This window comes from Mytilus edulis, chromosome 12, assembly GCF_963676685.1.
Source record: "Mytilus edulis chromosome 12, xbMytEdul2.2, whole genome shotgun sequence".
NCBI lineage: Eukaryota > Metazoa > Mollusca > Bivalvia > Mytilida > Mytilidae > Mytilus > Mytilus edulis.
In genome coordinates, this window is record NC_092355.1 from 63,761,314 (window position 1) to 63,775,715 (window position 14,402).

General features: G+C 31.5%; 1 protein-coding gene across 1 annotated transcript; it reads left to right on the forward strand.

The window, feature by feature from the left end:
• The first annotated feature begins 3,947 nt into the window (after nucleotides 1–3,947).
• On the forward strand, nucleotides 3,948–14,123 carry LOC139497759 (prolyl 4-hydroxylase subunit alpha-3-like). Its single transcript, XM_071285995.1, has 9 exons — nucleotides 3,948–3,966; nucleotides 4,851–4,972; nucleotides 6,047–6,211; nucleotides 7,340–7,413; nucleotides 7,896–8,004; nucleotides 9,733–9,795; nucleotides 11,071–11,124; nucleotides 11,798–11,866; nucleotides 13,938–14,123. Exons 1-9 carry the CDS (start codon nucleotides 3,948–3,950, stop codon nucleotides 14,112–14,114), a joined length of 852 nt encoding a protein of 283 aa, XP_071142096.1. The 3' UTR covers nucleotides 14,115–14,123.
• The last annotated feature ends 279 nt before the right edge of the window (nucleotides 14,124–14,402 follow it).

A 14,402-nucleotide genomic window follows, 5' to 3' on the forward strand; every position in this document is an offset into this window, starting at 1 on the left:
CCTATAAGTGAATCAATATTAACGCCAAAATATGCAATCTTTAATGACCTGACAACAGTATCGTAGCTATATCCCTTCTTAAATGTACTAAACTCTTAGCTGATGATACTCTATGGGACCGAATGTCCTTGATCATACAACATATACTTTTTATTCCATAATTTTAGAGTTTCAAGCAACGTTTAACTACAAGTTACCAGGAGAAGTCGATTTAAAAGGCGTTCTTACATCGTTCACCAGGCTTCAGAACACATATAATGTTACACCTGCAGAGATGGCAAGCGGAAATGTACTAGGAATACAAGTTCCAGTTTTAAGTGGTAGGCATTCAAACCCACAATACAAGACTGAAAGGGAAATGTATAATTGAAATTTCAATAGATAATAATAACTAGTCTTACGCGATCATTTGATTAGATCATCTTCTGAAAAGTCTTAATATCACCTATTCAGTCGAGTTTAGTCTTTTAGTCGATATTCAAACTTATCAACTGCGGTAAATTGGAAACTGTTTAGACAATTGGCTTACAGTCGATTCATCACTGTGCAGTAGATTTTGAGACAAATAAACTCATCATAGGTACCATGATGAAAATTTTATAATTCCGCCAGACGCGCGTTTCGTCTACAAAAGACTCATCAGTGACGCTCGAATCAATAAATGATTAAAAGGCCAAATAGAGTACAAAGTTTAGGAGCATTGAGGACCAAAAATTCCTAAATGTTCTGCCAAATACAGCTAAGGCAATCTATTCCAAAGGTAGAAAAGCCTTAATTGTTTTCTTCAAAAATTCAAAGTTTTGTTAACAGTTAATTTATAATTATGATTATATCAATGTATAGTATGATGTTGTTTTGAACAGAATAAAAAGGCCACTGAATAGTCTAAGCATAGACTGAGAAAAGCGAATTATCTGTACAGCAATGAACTGACTGCAAAAGACACGTCCAAAAATTTACAGACAGTATGAAAATGACTAAAACAATTGCTTGCCAATGGATAAAATAAGCAGATAAATAACTACAGTTACTATAGATAGTTTAAATTTCTTAACCAGAAATTCACATATAAGAGTGAACATTTCATCATCAATCTTTTATATTCTTCATAATGCATACCTACAAAAAAAAAGTAAAATCACAACTGAACTCCAAGGAAAATTCAAAAAGGAGAGTCCCCAATCAAATGGCAAAATCAAAAGTTCAAACACATCAAACGAATGGATAATAACTGTCATATTTCTGACTAGGTACAGGCATTTTCTTATGTAGAAAAACACTTGACTCACATTTGAGGATAGAAGATACCTTATCTAGATGGTTGTTATAAAATGAGGAGTATCACAAAGGAAGTTTATCTTGGTAATCACTTCAATTAGTTACATATTAAATCGACGAAAATAAGGAACTACTGATTCCGAATGTGCTACTTATTGAAGAGTTCACCAACCACATTAAGATTTTCGATCTACTACTACTATTATTATTATTATTATTATTATTATTATTATTATTATTATTATTATTATTATAATTATTATTATTATTATTATTATTATTATTATTATTATTATTATTATTATTATTATTATTATTATTATTATTATTATTATTATTATTATTATTATTATTATTATTATTATTATTATTAAAGATAGGTATTTCTTTAACATTATTTGCTTTTTTTCTTCAGCATACGATTGCTATGACATCGGTAAGTTTGTCTACGAGACAGGATACACAAGAATAGCTTTACAATGGATGCAGATATCAGTAGATAAGATCAAACATTTGAATTCCGGGAAAGCAAGGGAATTCTTAGCAGATTTAAATGAATTCATAACAGAAATTAAAAGACAAGTAAGTTTTCTTATTTATGTTGTCAATGTTCATGGTTTAATGAATCATCAGAGTATAATTTAATTTTGGATGTAACGCGTCTTCTGATTGGTTGACGTTATTTTGTTATGAGCCCATAGACATAATTTAGTCATGTGACCGTGACGTAATCAACGTTTTTTCATGGTTTTCTACGGTTTAAAATGGAATTTAGAATGAAATTATAAGAAATGACTGTAATATTTTTTCTGTCTTTTCGAAATAACATAAAAATGTGGTGCACACTGTTAAATAACCCGCTACGCGCGTTATGCAGTGTGTACCAACTTTTTTATGTTATTTCTTCATAGACAGAAAAAATATTACAGTCATTCCTTAAATGTTTAGAGGAGTAACGTTTTTCATTTAACTGATTTTCGTTGATTTCGTGGGTTAAATTGAACCACGAATTCAAATGTTTAAGAAAGTACAAATTTTCTATTGGCTTGTTAGCAAACTCACGAAAAACAACGAAATCAAGTGTATACAATGATTCCTTATTGCACGAAAATTGGTATCCACGAAAACAAATGAATCTCAGTACACTCGATATCATGAACGATTATTTGTTTCTCAGTCGATCATATTTTTGTTCTCTTTCCGATTTTGATAAGGTCCAGCAATAATGATATTTGTGACAGGCTTATAAGGCGGGAAAAATATCCTTGCCTAGTTCTTTCAAAAGTTTATGGTTGATACGAGAAATAAGGCTACTATTTTTGGAGTAAAATGTTCTGGAAAATTATGAATATCTATTTTTTAAATTCGTTTGAATAAAAAAAAAAGGAATCTAAGAATTTTTGGTCGGCTCTTCCTCACTTTCTCCATTTTATACTCTGAATTGGGAGTGAATCGTGTATGATCCTATGACACTCATTCCAATTAATAATTGACAGTAGATGATATTTAGTTCCCTTTCTAAGGAATGATGTCAATGCTAATTCCTTGACAGTGTGAAGGTACCATTTTCTAACATCAAAACTGCTGAATTACATGTATTCGGAATTACTGCAAATTAAAAACGTATGTGCATCGTCACTGATATTGATTTTTTAGGTAAACATAATAAGTAAGAGAGAGAGCTTATCAAAGTATTGCTGCTATCAATTGAGAAATAAAAGAATAAAAATTTATTCACAATTTTCCAAATTGGATATCAGGTGATTCAGTATTATGATAGTTAAAGGCAACAGTAGTACACCGCTGCACAATAGCCATTAATCAATTATAAAACCAGGTGCAATCCACCATTTTCTACATTTGGAAATGCTTGTACCAAGTCAGGAATATGACAGTTGTTGTCAATTCCTTAGATGTGTTTTATTATATGATTTTGTCATTTGATTGAGGACTTTACGTTTTGAATTTTCCTCGGAGTTCAGTATTTTTTTGATTTTACTGTTTACGCAAAAACAAAATCCATGTAACAAACTAAACACATCAACTATAAGAGGAAAATAACGAAACAAAGAAACAACGGAAACACCTTACAACACGAAAAGCAAACACCAAAATATATCAAATGAATTGTAGATAACAAATCTTCAATAGTTCAATAAGACTTAGCGATTGATAGTTGATGTTCAATTCCACAATAGATGTAGCAGACAAAATTCATGCGACCGTCATCAGAAAATTTGACAAAATAAGAAAGTGTATAATTTTGTTGATTTAAAAGAGCTCAGAAAGAGACCAGAGCGACAATCAAACTCATAAATATCAAACTTAGAAATGGAAAAATATTTATCATAAATAGAAAATAAACTGACAACGTCATTGCTAAAAACTAAAAAAATAAATAAAAAATCAGACAAATAGACAGAACATAGAAAACAAAAAACAAATAATAGTACACAAGACATAATATAGAAAACTAAAGACAAATAAAATAGTACACAAGACACAACAAAGAAACTAAAGACAAATAATAGCACAAAAGACACAATATAGAAAACTAAAGACTAAGCAACACGAACCCCACCAAAACTGGGGGTGATCGCAGGTGCTTAAAGGGAGATATATCATTAGTGCTTTATTTACAGGATCGAATAGAGAGGGTACGAACAAGGATGCGAATAGTCAATTTTAGTGAGTAAAACATATCGAAATGCTGGCATGTTATGTTTATTAATATGAATAAAAGATGGTATGCGTAATGTTTCAAACACCTCTACGGTAGACATGATGAGTCAACAAAGATTACAGTTAAACTGCATCCGGGAGTCTAATGTTCAACCTGAGTGTTGACAGGTTATAGAATTATTACAAGAGAAAAAAAAGTAAAATCACAAAAATAATGAACTCCGAGGAAAATTCAAAACAGAAAGTCCGTAATCAAATGACAAAATCAAAAGCGCATACACATCAAAAGAATTGATAACAACTGCAATATTCCTGAATTCGTACAGGCATTTTTTTATGTAGAAAATGATTGATTGAAACTGATTTTAAAGCTAGCTAAACCTCTCACTGGTATGACAATATCATCAAATTTTATCATATTGAAAATGATGTATGAACAAAACAAACAGACACAATAGGTACAAAAGAGGGACGAAAGATACTAGAGGGACAGGCAAACTCATAAATCGAAAATAAACTGACATTGCCATGGCTACAAATGAAAAAGACAAACAGACAAACAATATAACAGATGACACAACATAGAAAACTAAAGAATAAGTTACAAATAGAAAAAAAAACGACACTACTGCGAATCCAATTGCGATTGTCGGACATAAGGTCCATTTTGGTATTATCATCTCTTCGACGTTTTTGAATCTGTTTAAAATAGCATCGAACATCACTGAAATTACATTAATAATTGCTGAATTGAAAAATAAGTTGGTATGAAAATAAATGTTTATGTCATTCCGTTTTATTTACATTTTGACTTATCCTATCACACACCTCAGAATAAAAAAAAAAAAACTAAACATGAAGTTACTGATCCGTGTATTTTTAAATTTTAGACGCAACAGAAGTTGAAGAATTTCAGTCAATGTTTAAAACCAATTCCATGATATATTATGGGATAGAGTTTGATAGAAATGGAAACTTTACGAAGAGATATGAAAATACATGTCTGAACAGGGTAAGTTTAAAACTAAACGTAGCTTTGAAAACAAAACATATGCAGGCCACGAAACAGGATGATAAAAGATCTTTCTTTTTGCACAAACATGCACAAACACAAATCCTAGAACAAATGAATGATTCTCTCGATTTATCATAAAAACTATTGTATATGCCTTTTTTTTACCCTCTCTGCCGTTGTATTTGCCAATAAATACTTTATCCGACTGGACGCTTGTAACGTCACGATCATCAATGCGTTTTTGAACGTTAACATTCGGTGTAATTAAACAGATATAGCATGTTCTTAAGGGGTATTTGTGAAAAATACCAGTCTATAGAATGAATTTCCCTCGCCTTACGGCTTGCGAAATTTAACATTCTCTCGACTGGTATTTTTCGCAAATACCCCTCTTTAACATGATATATCTGTTCAAAATACCACGACAGAGAGGGTAAAAAAGGTATATCAGTTTAGCACATACCCCGGCGGCGTTAAAAATGAACGATATGCATTTGATAAAAGTAAATTGGTGAAAAAAACACTGGCTATCAACCAATCAAAACTTAGGATTCTTACATAAGGTGTAATTAACTTAACAAACGTAATCTTTGGACGTTGTTTGTTAAATGAATGCCTTTGTTAAACAAAACATATACACTGATCTTTTGTTTCAGAATTGGAATTTGATAGACATTAATGCATGAGTTATGTTTTTACCTTAACAAGCAACTATTCAAGATTTATACTGTAACTAGTTGTGTTTATTTCCTAAATATAGTAACACAGCTATATTGTGTGCAATGTCAATTTCATCATGGATCACTTTACCACAATCAGGGGTTCCTTAAAGGATGAACATAAGTTGAAATAAGTTTTACAATAGCTATCAATGTATTAATTTAAGTTGCAGTATAAAAATAATATTAGTACAATATCAGAAAAATATAAACTTTTTTGTATTCGGCGCAAAACTTGGGAAGGGCTCTGTAGAACCTCGCCCTTCCCCAGTTTCTCAGCCTCATACAAAAAAGTTTATATTTTTCTGACATTGAACTCATATTGTATATATTTATTTGTCAATCATTTTAGGATACACGTTTTGGTGGAGTTTGTAAATATTTAGGATTTCAAGAATTAACTTTTTACAAGCAACCAATCAAAGTTGAGTACATAAATAAATCTCCAATGATACTGGTCGTCCATGACATCATTAGTCAGAATCTCATCGAGAAATTAAAAGGATTTTCAAACCAGGTAAGAAATGTAATAGTTATGGGCAGGGTAAACAAGTTTTTTAATTTTACCAAGGTCAGGGCAAACAAAATTAGTATGGCGTTCATTATCACTGGACTAGTATATATTTGTTTAGGGGCCAGCTGAAGGACGCCTCCGGGTGCGGGAATTTCTCGCTACATTGAAGACCTGTTGGTGACCCTCTGCTGTTGTTTTTTATTTGGGCGGGTTGTTGTCTCTTTGACACATTCCCCATTTCCATTCTCAATTTTATTACTACATTATGTCTACAAAATTTCCAAACTGCAACTTTCGGATTGTTAATAATGCACTACCAAACTTTTCTAATGGCACATCTATTTGAAAAGAAAGCATTTGAAACATATAATTATACACTTTAACACATACTGTGAATAACTAATTTTGAGTTCATTATGGCTTAAGTTTTGACACTCTGATATAATGAGTTCTCTGAAATGTGCGTATGTTTATTGTTTAATTGGAAAATATTACAAAAAGCATTATTGAAAATTTGAAAAAATAAAAAAAAATATATTCATTTTTCCACCGCTTTAGTTTTTAACAACATTTTGAAAATGTGGTTTGTGATTATATTTCTATAAATGATTTGACTTTCAATCTATTGTTATTCTGGCATGATTGCTTTTCTCGTACGGTGCATGCTGTTCAGTGTATCGATTGCATGGAAATAAAAATAATCAGTACAGAGTTTCAACATAAAGTGTTATTTCTAACAATTCACGAAGTCTGCTTTTTAAAGGGAAGCATTTGATGCCCACAATATGGCGATAAACCTTGAAACACCTTCATTTTGTACTAATAAGTTTATAAATTACTATGATACCCCCTGACAAAAAACGATTGGTTTACTTGAAGAGAAAAAAATAAAATCTGTTTTTACAAATGAACATGATGAGGGCTCTACGTTATATGATATGAGTGACGGATATTACCACTCCCTAAAAAAACAAAAACAAAAAAACAAAAAAAACAACCCATCTACACCGAAGTTCATATTGACCCGAAAAAGAGGTCAGAAAATAGTTTTTAATATATAAAACGAATGAAATAATATACAGAAAGGACTATCAAACATTGTCTATCTAAACACTTATTCTATATTTCCAGTTACACAGATCGAAAGTCCTGAGTGATGATTCGCTTTTGAGGCATGTTGATTCCAGTGACAGAACTAGCTCGACGTAAGTCTTCAATTTTAGTGTTAATAATTGATTCTATATTTCCAGTTACAAAGATAAAAAATCTTTAGTGAAGATTCACTTTTTAGGAAAGTTGATTCCAGTAAAAGAACTAGCTCGACGTAAGTCCTCCATTTTAATGTTAATAATTGATTCAAATGTATATTAAAAGTAAACGTAACAATTTGAAAAAAGAGCCAATCTTCTTATTCTTATACTGTGTTATTTTACTGCTCTAAGTTTTGATCTCACTACAACAGGTAATCAATTGGGTAAATAAAGAAGTGGATTTCTATATTACATTGCACAATAATGTCAGAGAATAAACCAGCTTTTATGAATATCAAATTTTGGGATTTATCCACTAAAATTGAAGATAATTGATATCCCACTCACAAAACAATACAGTAGGTATGTTATCAGCAATTTTATTATACCCTTATTTTTACTCATTTCAAAACTGTTCCATTTGACTCTTGTTGTAGGTTTAACTTTATGGATGATATGGATGATCCTGATATAATTAAGTTTAATGATCTTCTAGAACGTCTGACTGGACTGAGAACAAACATTCGACAAGCTGATCACTTGCAGGTAAAAAAAGGTTGAATACTTATAAATACATGAGTTATCAAAGGTACCAGGATTATAATTGAATACACCAGACACGCATTTCGTCTTCACAAGACTCATCAATGACGCTCATGCAGATCAAAAAAGTTATAAAGTCAAACAAGTACAAAGTTGAATAGCATTAAGGACCTAAAATCCCCCCCCCCCCCCCACACAAAAAAAAAAACGGCTAACGTAATCTATGCCTGGAATATAAAATTACGGAATACAGAATATATAGAGATATTTCAGACTGGAACACAACAATTACCAATATTAACCCTGAAAAAAAGTGTTCAGATGAAGTTACTTTTATAGTTGATATTCCGAAAAAGAAACAGAATATATCTAAAGGGGATTTATAATTCGACAGAAAACCGCAATTTTTTTTTATGAAAAACAACCAAAAACAACGAAAAAATGGTAACCAGTCTTAGAACACTACAAAGAAAACTAAATGCTGAGTAAAAAAAATTCGACCTGTTCACCTCCGTGATAAATCAGGCTTATATCTTTTGTAGTCTTACCATAGAAATGATAAATTTTGTTGGAATTTCTCAGAATATCGAGAAACGCTTCTATTCCATTTGCTTTTTCATATGAAACTTTGAGATACCAATATGCCGAATTAGACTTATCCCCAGCTTTATATTTACATGAGCAACACAACGGGTTCTAGATATGGCGGATAATCTACCCTTCCAAATCACATCGGATCAACCCTGTTTTTGGTGGGGTTCAAAAATGCTGTTTTGTATACTTTTATTTATTTTGTCATTTTTCGTTTTTATTGTCCTAGTATTGTCATTTTGTTTTGATTATCACTTTGGTATCTCTCGCCTCACTTACAAATACAATGACGTATAATTCATTAACTTTTATTATAAAAAAGTTAAAAAGTTAAAACACACATTAAAGTTTGACAATTAAACGATTGATTTGTCCTTGTGATGATTTGACAGTAGTCATGTGATCAAGAATTTATAGATTAATTTTTTCTTTATAAACATAAATTTTGTGCGTCCGTTATCGAGGAAGTTGAAATCCTACTTTTATTAAACATTACTCCCCTTTGTAAAACAAATGTACTAGGTTTAGCTCTGGCCTTCCACGTTTTGATACGGACACCAGTGATGAGTCTAATGCAGTCATAATATGTGTCTGGCGCTATACAATATACGCATATCATCTTTGACATGTGTTTGTACAGTTTGTTTTCTGCGTGCATTATGAAACTGTTTGGACCAATAAGAATCACTAATCCTGGTTGTTTAACCGAAAATTCATTCCTCGAAAATTTTGAACATTACTTATAAAGGGATTGTAATTTGTTACTGCTGTACAAAAAAATACACAAAAATCAACTACCGTAGATTTGGGTGTGTTAGAATAACAATACAATAAAAATAAACTGAGTAATTAGGCATTAATGTACTGAAGCTCGTTAGTTTCATAAGTGAACTTTCAACTCTTTGACAACTTAAGAGAGCTAGGTGTACTGGTGCTTTTTCTACAGTACACGGATAGACATTCTACTATCTTTAATCCCCTTTGTTTACAGTAGTCGTTGTTGTCTTTGACTTACAATGATATCTAGCGACATACCGTTTTTTTTTTAAACACTTATCTTAGTTTATCATTTGTAAATATATATTATTTGTAAAATATTCATTACTTTAGTTATGTAGAAAATGTTTGTTTTTAATTTAGATTGTAAATTACGGTATCGGCGGAGAATATCAGCCACATTTTGATTGGCTGGATGAAACACTGGTAAGATTTGAATTTTTCGAAATAGTTATAAAATAGTCAATGAAATAAAGAGGACCGAAAAAGTTGAAAAAAAACTCACAAGAAAATTCAAAACAAACAGTCGCTTATCAAATTACAAAATTATAAAAGCTCAAACACAAAAATAACCAATTGAAAATAACTGCCATATTCATAACTTTGGACTGGTATTTCTTTCTGTAGACCTACTGGATACAACCTGTCTATTTAATGTTTTTTTTACTCCCAAGAATTTATTTTATTTTGTTAATGAGGCACCTGTAAATCGTTTTGTTTTTATCTATACTATTTCACTCTCTGTATGAATGAGTTTCGACACCACAAGTAGTGTGGTTTGTTTGACGCGTCTAACATCTTTCATTAAACCCACACATAAAGATATGTTTCTTCTTATGCCTGTGATTAGATCTTGTTAAGCATATTTACAGTAATGGAATACAGAGAGAATACGTAGACTATTATGTTTGCTTTTGTTTGTGCACTATTTGCTGGCTCATATCAAACAAACTGGATGTGTGTGTTGTGATGACCTTGCATCGTAAAAATAACCTGATCAATAGTTATAAGAACATATCATAAGATAAGTTGATGAAAATTTAAAAAAAACGAGGCAATTTAAGGAGACTTCCCAGCAAATGCATTTAAAAGCTTCAGCTAGCACCGAGTTTTTGAAGGGTACGTTTTGAGTCAGCATCCAAGAAGGCATGACTATCATGATATATATGCCACATGTAGTATTGTTTAACATTTATAGAATTGTCATGTTTTGCAAGCAAAACCGTAATATTGCTATTAGGTGAAAGACTTACTATCATACTTTGTTTGTAAGCAAACACGAATTGTTTTAAATGACAATATAATATGTGTACAATATATGATAATGCGTCATTTGCATTGTTAAAAGTGAATTACAATGGACAAAAATTTTCATAAAAAGCAATGTCTTATAGTTTTAAACTTATCAACATTATCTAAATGAGTAGCAAATATATAAAAAATACCAATATTGTTTAAAATTGAGAATGGAAATGGGGAATGTGTCAAAAAGACAACAACCCGACCATAGAACAGACAACAGCAGAAGGTCACCAACAGGTCTTCAATGCAGCGAGAAATTCTCGCAACCGGAGCATCCTTCAGCTGGCCCCTGAACAAATATATATACTAGTTCAGTGATAATGAACGCCATAATAAACTCCAAATTGTACAGTATCAAATATAAAAAAAATATTGTTTGCATGATTATTTATATTGCAGCTTTCTGGTGTTCTTCATACTGCAACAAACAGGGTTTTGACTATAATACTTTACGTAAGTACTACATTTAACCTTATTACTAACTATACGTTTTGTGGAGACGCCATTGCCGTTCCTTGTATCACCTCGAAACTCTTGTATTTTATTGAAATGTTATTTATTGATTTGTTTATATATCAGTCCTGATATCTACTCGAAAAGTCCATTTAATTACGGAACCGATGTTTTCTGCACCAAATGTGCATTTCGACAGGTACTACATGTGGAGTAGGATCTCCGTACACACCCGGAACACATGAGATCTCCCAGGTGTATGAAGGGTATCGTGCTGCATAATCTTATTTTTCTATGTTGTATTTTGTGTACTTGTGTTTTCTGTCTTTTTCTATTTTAGCCATGAAATTGTCAGTTTATTTTCGATTTATTAGTTTGACTGTCCCTCTGGTATATTTCGCCCCTCTTTTATTCCGCCCAAAAATTTAATAACTAGTTTCAGTATTATAATTGATCATCCATACTACTTCTCCCAAGGAAGGTGACATGTTAAAAGAAACTATTGATCATATTATGATGAACAGTTAATATACTAGTTTTTCTGTCAATTTGTGTTTTCTTTCTGTTCAAGTATTTATTAAATCAGCCAATCACATTTCTGTCTACAAAACTTCTAATTTCACTTCATTAAATTATTATTTAATAACTAAATTATGCATTTATCGCATTACAGTTGAGTGACGTGGAAGTCGGTGGTTCGACAGTTTTCCCAGAATTAGGACTTGCTGTGTCACCTGTGAAGGTATATATGTATATACAATATATTATTCTGAAAATATTAACATAACATTCCAGGGACTTTCTATTATCAGTGTTAATACTTAAACTTTGTTCTTGTTTGGCTTTACTTCTATTTTGATCTGAGCGTCACTGATGAGTCTTATGTAGACGAAATGCGCGTCTGGCGTATTGAATTATAATCCGGATACATTTGATAACTTATAAGACGGTTTTAGCAATATTTTTTATAAAGATTTTAGATTGCTTTTTATGCATTTTAATTTCGTATTGTATTTTGGTTCAATTATTTTGATTTGGGCTGCAATGACGAGTCTCATGTAAGTCTCATCCGTATTTGACATAATTGATCATACGGCAGGTATCATTGATAAATTCTATCATTGTGGTTTCCTAGACACTTAAAACTGTATGTTTCACCACTACGATATTACAGAGAAATATTTGACGGTAAAGCTGTGCATGACGACTTATGAATTGCTAAAATTAGGATCACTACTGTCATGCAAGCCAGATCATTGAACTCTACTAATGTGTGTTAACCTATTGATTGAGGTTGTTAACGTTCGTTCAATTTTAGAGATAATACAGATTTTATCTACATTTTATATTTTTACATTTCTTAATTTCTTAATGAGAGGTAAAATTTGCCCAAACGGATATCCTAATTCATAAGTCGAAAACAAACTGACAATATCATGAACAAACAAAAAAACACCGACGAACAGACAGAGAACAGTACACAAAACGCAACATAAAATAGTATCGACTTATCAACATGCACTACTACATCAAAATCTGATGTGATTACATTGTCCTTTGATACATTTGATCATTTTTACAGTATTGGCGATTGAAATAAAAAGAGCTACAAAATTTGTTGTCAGAAGATAAAACCAATAAACGTAAAACAAGTAAACGTTTCCGAGTTGTCTAAACAGTGCAACTACTGTATCAATAGCCTGATTAAAACTTAGTTTGTGAGTTCTTTTCCTACATGTGGCAGGAGCATCGGACCTTAATTGATTAAACTACAGCCCCGTCCTCTGTTCATGGATAAACTCATCATAGATACCAGGATTACTTTTTGCCTTAACGACAGACGCTCGTTTCGTCTACAAAAAACTCATCAGTGACGCTCAAATTCAAAAATTTAAAATAAAAAGTTAAAAGGCCAAATAAAGTACGAAGTTGAAGAGTATATACATGTAGGACCAACATTAATGTGACCTACCGATTAAGACTTAACACCGGGTTTATACTAACATGAACAATTTGACGGATGCAACATGTGAAGGTGGGTCTCCTTACCCTACCAGAGCACATAAGATAACCCCTTATTTTGGCTTCCTTCGTTTTTTTCACTGTTTTGTTTTGTGTACAGTTGTTAGTATGCTTGCCTTTTTCTTTTTTGGCCATGACGTTGTTTGTTTATATTGACTTTTCAGTTTGATTGTCCCTTCGGAATAATAAGTTGCCTCTTTATGTAACATGATTGTCCGTTATTCCGCCCGTGATACTCTAGAGGCACTCCAGTGTCTTCAATAAAAAAAAGAACCATCACGATAGAGCCAATATTGCTTGAAGATGAATTTAACACCCTTCAATCAACATTTTAATGTTTAATGGTAGTGCATTCGATCATTTGCATAACGGACTACATTGAACTTTTAGAGGTAATGACTAAGAACTTCGTTATATATTCAGTTCAATCTGAATTATAAATGTTGAAGGAGTTGAAAATGATTGGATAGAATTTTTTGGTTCATTTTAAACTTAAACTAACTATATTACCGACATCATTACGGAAGACGCGATAAAAGCTTCCTTCATGTTTGCTATTGGGAAATGGAATCAAATAGTTATCAAAGGTACCAGGATTATAATTTAATACGCCAAAATCTCAATAACCGATCGCAACAAACAACACACTTTTCATCAACCTTTCATCAGGTTTCGGATACATCCAAAGACTCAGACATTGATACTCGGTTTTTGTAACTGCCGATAACAGGATTTATTGAAAGTACATGTATGTTAGATTGTAATTAAAACACCATCAATCAATTTTGTAGGGTTCAGTTTTAATTTTTACAAATTTGGACAAAGATGAACAGGGTGACAAAGCAACATTACATGCAGGATGTCCAGTATTTTTTGGATCAAAATGGATCGCCAACAAATGGATACATAAAAAGGACCAAGATATGAATTTTTTGCAGACCAATCCCTCAATCTGGAAACATTTTTAGTCCATGACTTCTCGGGACCTTTTCTAATAACCATGTTTTGTCACTAGCTATGTTTAGCTTATAATTCAAGAATAATTTAGTAAACATAAGGATGTCATTTGAAGGTTACCGATAAAATTATGTGATATGAAATTATAAATAAAGAATATATGTATATGCTTATTTCTTCTTAAACAAGACATAAACAATATTGTTCAAATAGCAACATTTATATTCCGGGAGTATTAAAAATTAAAATTTGTAGTCTCTATGAAAATTCAATTAACTACGAATTTAGGAAAACGTTTA

What these genes read in the sequence shown, in the direction of transcription:
- LOC139497759 (XM_071285995.1), top strand. An exon ending in AAAATACATGTCTGAACAGG is followed by an intron (nt 4,973 to 6,046) that starts GTAAGTTTAAAA and finishes CAATCATTTTAG; the next exon opens with GATACACGTTTTGGTGGAGT. An exon ending in TAAAAGGATTTTCAAACCAG is followed by an intron (nt 6,212 to 7,339) that starts GTAAGAAATGTA and finishes CTATATTTCCAG; the next exon opens with TTACACAGATCGAAAGTCCT.